The sequence below is a fragment of the Microtus ochrogaster genome, chromosome 4 (assembly GCF_000317375.1).
Source record: "Microtus ochrogaster isolate Prairie Vole_2 chromosome 4, MicOch1.0, whole genome shotgun sequence".
NCBI classification, from domain to species: Eukaryota; Metazoa; Chordata; class Mammalia; order Rodentia; family Cricetidae; genus Microtus; species Microtus ochrogaster.
The window spans coordinates 47,153,408-47,158,286 of record NC_022011.1 but is presented as its reverse complement, the minus strand read 5'-3'; the positions used below and the strand labels follow the sequence as shown (position 1 = coordinate 47,158,286).

General features: G+C 42.9%; 1 protein-coding gene across 1 annotated transcript in view; it reads left to right on the top strand.

Annotated features, from left to right (window-relative positions):
- The window catches only part of Gle1 (GLE1, RNA export mediator), a 35,094-nt gene that overhangs the window by 20,101 nt on the left and 10,114 nt on the right, over window positions 1-4,879 (top strand). The window contains exons 10-12 of the mRNA XM_013355489.2: window positions 3,443-3,585; window positions 3,690-3,880; window positions 4,384-4,438. Coding sequence (XP_013210943.1) covers window positions 3,443-3,585; window positions 3,690-3,880; window positions 4,384-4,438 — 389 coding nt within the window. The remainder of the gene's footprint in view (window positions 1-3,442; window positions 3,586-3,689; window positions 3,881-4,383; window positions 4,439-4,879) is intronic.

The window sequence follows — 4,879 nt, the reverse complement described above, 5'->3', positions numbered from 1 at the left end:
GTTGGCTGCGCTCTCCTGCTTATCCTCATTCCTTACCTAAGTCACTGCAGTCTTATCTCAGCTGCAGCCTGAGCTCCTCAGAGACTGTATTTGCTTGTTTGTTTGTTTGTTTGTTTTAGAGACTATTTATTACTATTTATTTATTATTATTATTATTATTATTATTATTATTTTCTGTTTTAGAGACTAAGGTAGCCTTCTTTCCTTAGCTCTTGTAAAAGTCTGCCTTTGTTCCCATCACTTCTGTCACCTGCCAGACTTTGTTCATTGCTTCTGTCCATTCTCTCTGCTTCCTGAGATTGCTTCATTTTGCCGCTTCCTTCCTCAGCCTTTAAATGTGCTTGAGTTGCTCATATATCTTCATTGATTCCCTTGTTCTTCTGCCTTCTGATCAATCTCTACTGTAGCCAGTATTTCTATTCGGCCTTTGGACTACAAGCTTCTCTATGAAACAGTTCCCCTGACTCTGCGGCGCCACTGCTTCTCTCAGGTTCCACCCCTCTTTCCTCTCTTGCCCCTGCCTTGATTGTTTTGCTTCCTAGGGGCCTGTTATCATCCACAGTTCTGTTTAACGTTTGTAATCCCATGGTGTCAAACTTTACTTTTATACCAGTGACTTCTCACTCTGTCCTGGGTCATTCCTTTCTTCCAAGCTTCACAGTCTCTAACAACCTCATAAGGCACTTCTCTGAAAGATGTGTCTCGGCTCCCTTTAATTTATTTTCTCTGTGCCTTTTTTCTCCTTCTGGAAACTGGAAGCAATCTGCATGTCTGTTCTCATTCTGCAGTTCTTCTGGTGAGACCCAGCATGCTCTGGAATCAGTGCTCAGGAAGGTTGAGTAAGCAGAGGAAAAAGGGAAAAAAAATTTGTTCTTATTGTTAAAAGTGGACAATAACCATGAAGAGTTAGAATTAGGAAAGATTTATAAGTGGACATGGGCTAGTGGGTATGGTAACCACTTCAGGCATAGGGTAAAGAGGGGCTGGTTGTGAGATTCAGCTCGTGAGTCCCTTGGAAGCTGTTGGTAATAGTAGTAGAATATGACTTTGCAGTAATGCACTAAGGAAGCGTGTATAGAAGTGGACACATTTAACATCCCAATCTTTCTTATTTTCTGGAACTATTCATCCTGTAGATCTGTGCTGTCTTTTATTTTAGGTTTTTGTGTGTGTGTTTTTCTGTGTTTCAAGGTTTCTCCTCGTTACAGCCCTAACTGTCCTAGAACTAGCTCTTGTAGATCATGCTGACCTTGAACTCACAGAGATCCTCCTGCCTCTGCCTCCTGAGTGCTAGGGTTAAAGGTGTGCACCACCACCACCACTGGACTCTGTGATGTCTTTTTAATTTATTTTTGGTTTCCTCCTGCATCTCTGGTTTAGGGGATATTTTTGAGTCATTAGACTTTTGAAGTGATTAAGAATTTCTTTTTTTTTTTTTTGTTTTTTCGAGACAGGGTTTCTCTGTGGTTTTGGAGCCTGTCCTGGAACTAGCTCGTGTAGACCAGGCTGGTCTCGAACTCACAGAGATCCGCCTGCCTCTGCCTCCCGAGTGCTGGGATTAAAGGCGTGTGCCACCACCGCCCGGCAAGAATTTCATAAAGTCTTTTTCAACTGGAGATTCTGGTTAATTAAATCATTGGTTGTAAGTACTGGAGTAATGAAAATGCTTACGCATGGGGAAAAACAGTGTTTATCCTAACGTGTTTCATGTAATATTTCACATAGCCGGTGATGGGAATGGAGTTAGATGTCTTTCAGGAAGGAGAAATTACAGTTACCTTTCCCATCTTTCCTGTTTATCTCCATCCCCATTTCACATATTACCTATCTTTGGTTCAAGCATCAGGTCAAAGTCAGTAGGTGGTGATACAGAAACAGCTATTTCAAAGAATTGGCTCTTCATTGGCTCTGTGTAGTTCTATCTGTCCTGGAACTTGCTCTGTACACCAGGCTGGCCTTAAACCCAGAGACTCTGCTGTCACTGCCTCCCAAGTGCTGGGATTAAAAGCGTGGGCCACCACTGCTCAGCTATGGGTTCTTCTGTATGCATGTTAAGAAATGTGAGTGTCAGCTTTCCATTCCTGTAGCAATCTTGTGAGGTATTAATTCAGTAAAAAGCAGGTTTAGTTTGACCATTGGAGACAGCCTGATGTCAGTGCTGGGAAGTGAACTCAGGTCCTCTGGAAGAGCAGAAAATGTTCTAACTACTGAATGATCTGTAGATAGATTTATTTATTTTTATTTTATGTGTGTAAGTGTTTGTCCATGTACCATGTTTGTGTCTGGTGCCCTTGGAGACTAGAGGAGAGTATTGGATCCCTGGAAATAAGAGTTATGCATGGTGTGAGCTTCCACGTTGGTTCTGGGAATTGAACCTGGGTCCTCTGGAAGAGCAGCCAGTCCTCTTAACCACTGAGCATTTCTCTAGCCCCAATTTACTTATTCTTAAAGATTTATTTTTAATTATGTGTATGTGTAGTTTTATACACGAAAGTAAAGTACCCTCCAAGGCTAGAGGCATCATATCTCCTTAGAGCTGCAGTTATGGGTGCTGAGAATCAAATTTGGGTCCTCCATAAAAGCAGTACGTATTTGTAATTGCTGAACCATTTTTCTAGTCCTTCCACTTTGTTCAGTGAGACAAGAATTTAACATTTTAGCTAGACTGGCTGGTCAGTGGGTCCCTAGGATCTGCCTGTCTCCACCCTGCTAGTGTTGGGTTTACAAGCATATGCTGCCATGCTCGGATTTTATGTGCAGCAAGGATTTCGTCCACTGAGCCCTCTCCCCAGCCATCTATGATATGTCCATATGCAACTGTGTTTGGGTTTAGATTCTACACTTAAGTACAGATGGATTTTGGTAGCTGGTTTACTTTGTCATTTGCATTGAATAAAAGATTTGACATTAGCTGAGCATGGTGGCACATGCCTTTAATCCCAGCATTGGAGGCAGCTCTCTGTGAGTCAAAGTCAACTTGATCTACAAAGTGAGTTCCAGGACAGTTAGGGAGGTTACACAGAAAAACCCTGTCTTGGGGCTGGTGAGATGGCTCAGTGGTTAAGAGCACTGACTGCTCTTCCAGAGGACCTGGGTTCAGTTCCTGGCACCCACATGGCAGCTTGCAGCTGTCTGTAACTCCAGTTTCAGAGAATCTGACATCATTATACCAATGTGCATAAAATAAAGTTAAAAAAAAAAAGGAAAAGAAAAACCCTGTCTCAGAAAACCAGCAAAAAAAGATTGACATGAAGTTGTATGTTATTGAGACAGGTTCACATGTAGAACAGGCTGGTCTCAAACTCACAACATGGCCTTACTCAACGCAAACATGAGTTCTGATCTTTCTACCCTCCTTCCCAAATGCTGGCATTAGTATAAGTGTGCACAATCATGTCAACCTGCAGTTTTATCTTTTTGTTGCTTTTTCTTTCCCACCTAGGTTCAAAGCTGAAGGAGGTCTTTGAAAAGATCCATAGCCTGCTATCTGGAAAGCCCGTCCAATCTGGTGGGCGTTCTGTGTCTGTCACTCTTAGCCCACAAGGGTTGGACTTTGTCCAGTACAAACTGGCAGAGAAATTTGTGGTGAGAAACCTTGTTGTCAGGGGTATGGGCAGAAGAAGCTGGTGGGCAGTGTTGAGCCTTGCTGGCATATTAACCTGAGATTGTGTCCATATTTGTGTTTCTAGAAACAAGGTGAGGAGGAAGTGGCCTCTCACCATGAAGCAGCATTCCCCATTGCAGTGGTGGCATCTGGTATCTGGGCGCTCCATCCTAAAGTGGGGGAACTTATCCTTGCTCATCTCCACAAGAAGTGTCCCTACTCCGTTCCTTTCTACCCAGCTTTTAAGGAGGGGATGGCTTTGGAGGACTATCAGCGGTGAGGTTATTTTCTCTTCTCTCATTCACTCTAGGGAGAGTAGGAGAATATAAGAATCTGAGTTTATTTTCAGCTCCTTCTCTGTACTTTAAATGTCCTACCAGAAACAAAATGTCTTGAACCATGATTGGTATTGTATATCTGTAATCCCAGGATTTGGGAGGTTAGTCTGGGCTACATAGCAAGAACACTATCTCACAAAAAGGGGGGAAAGTAATGTCTTTTACACAAACTAGACATCTTTTGGGATTTGTAGATTTGGGGTGGTGATAATTGATAAACACGATTGCTCACCAGAATGAATACTGGATCTAGAATCCTAAGTCTTAGAATTTATTCATCTTACAGCTTTGCAAAATAGGGTAAGTCATTTAGATCTCATTGAGAAGCTATCTTAGCTAGGGTTACTACTGCTGTGATGAAACACCATAAGCAAAAGTGACTTGGGAGGAAAGGGTTTCTTTCACTCCCACTTCTGTATCACTGTTCTTCATGGAAAATAGGCAGAGCAGGAGCTCAAGCAGGACCAAAACCTGGAGGCAGAAGCCGATGCAGTGGGTTTGGAGGGTTGCTGTTCACTGGCTTGCTCCTCATGGTTTCTCCACTTGCTTTCTCACAGCACCCAGGACCATAAGAAAATGCCCGACAGGCTTCCCTATAGCTTTTTATAGTGGTATTTTCTCAATTGAGGTTCCTTTGTCTCAGATGACTTTTGCTTGAGTCAGGTTGTCAAAACTAGCCACCACCTAGGCAGTTTCCTTATTTCTGAGTTTACTGGTGAGTTTGCTTTGCAGAGCTAAATTTTATAAATAGAAATTTGAGCATCATGCTTTGTTCAGATGAAATAATTGTAATAATAATGCAAAATGCTAGCCGGGCGAAGGTGGCGCACGCCTTTAATCCGAGCACTCGGGAGGCAGAGGCAGGCGGATCTCTGTGAGTTCGAGACCAGCCTGGTCTACAGAGCGAGTTCCAGGACAGGCTCCAAAGCCACAGAGA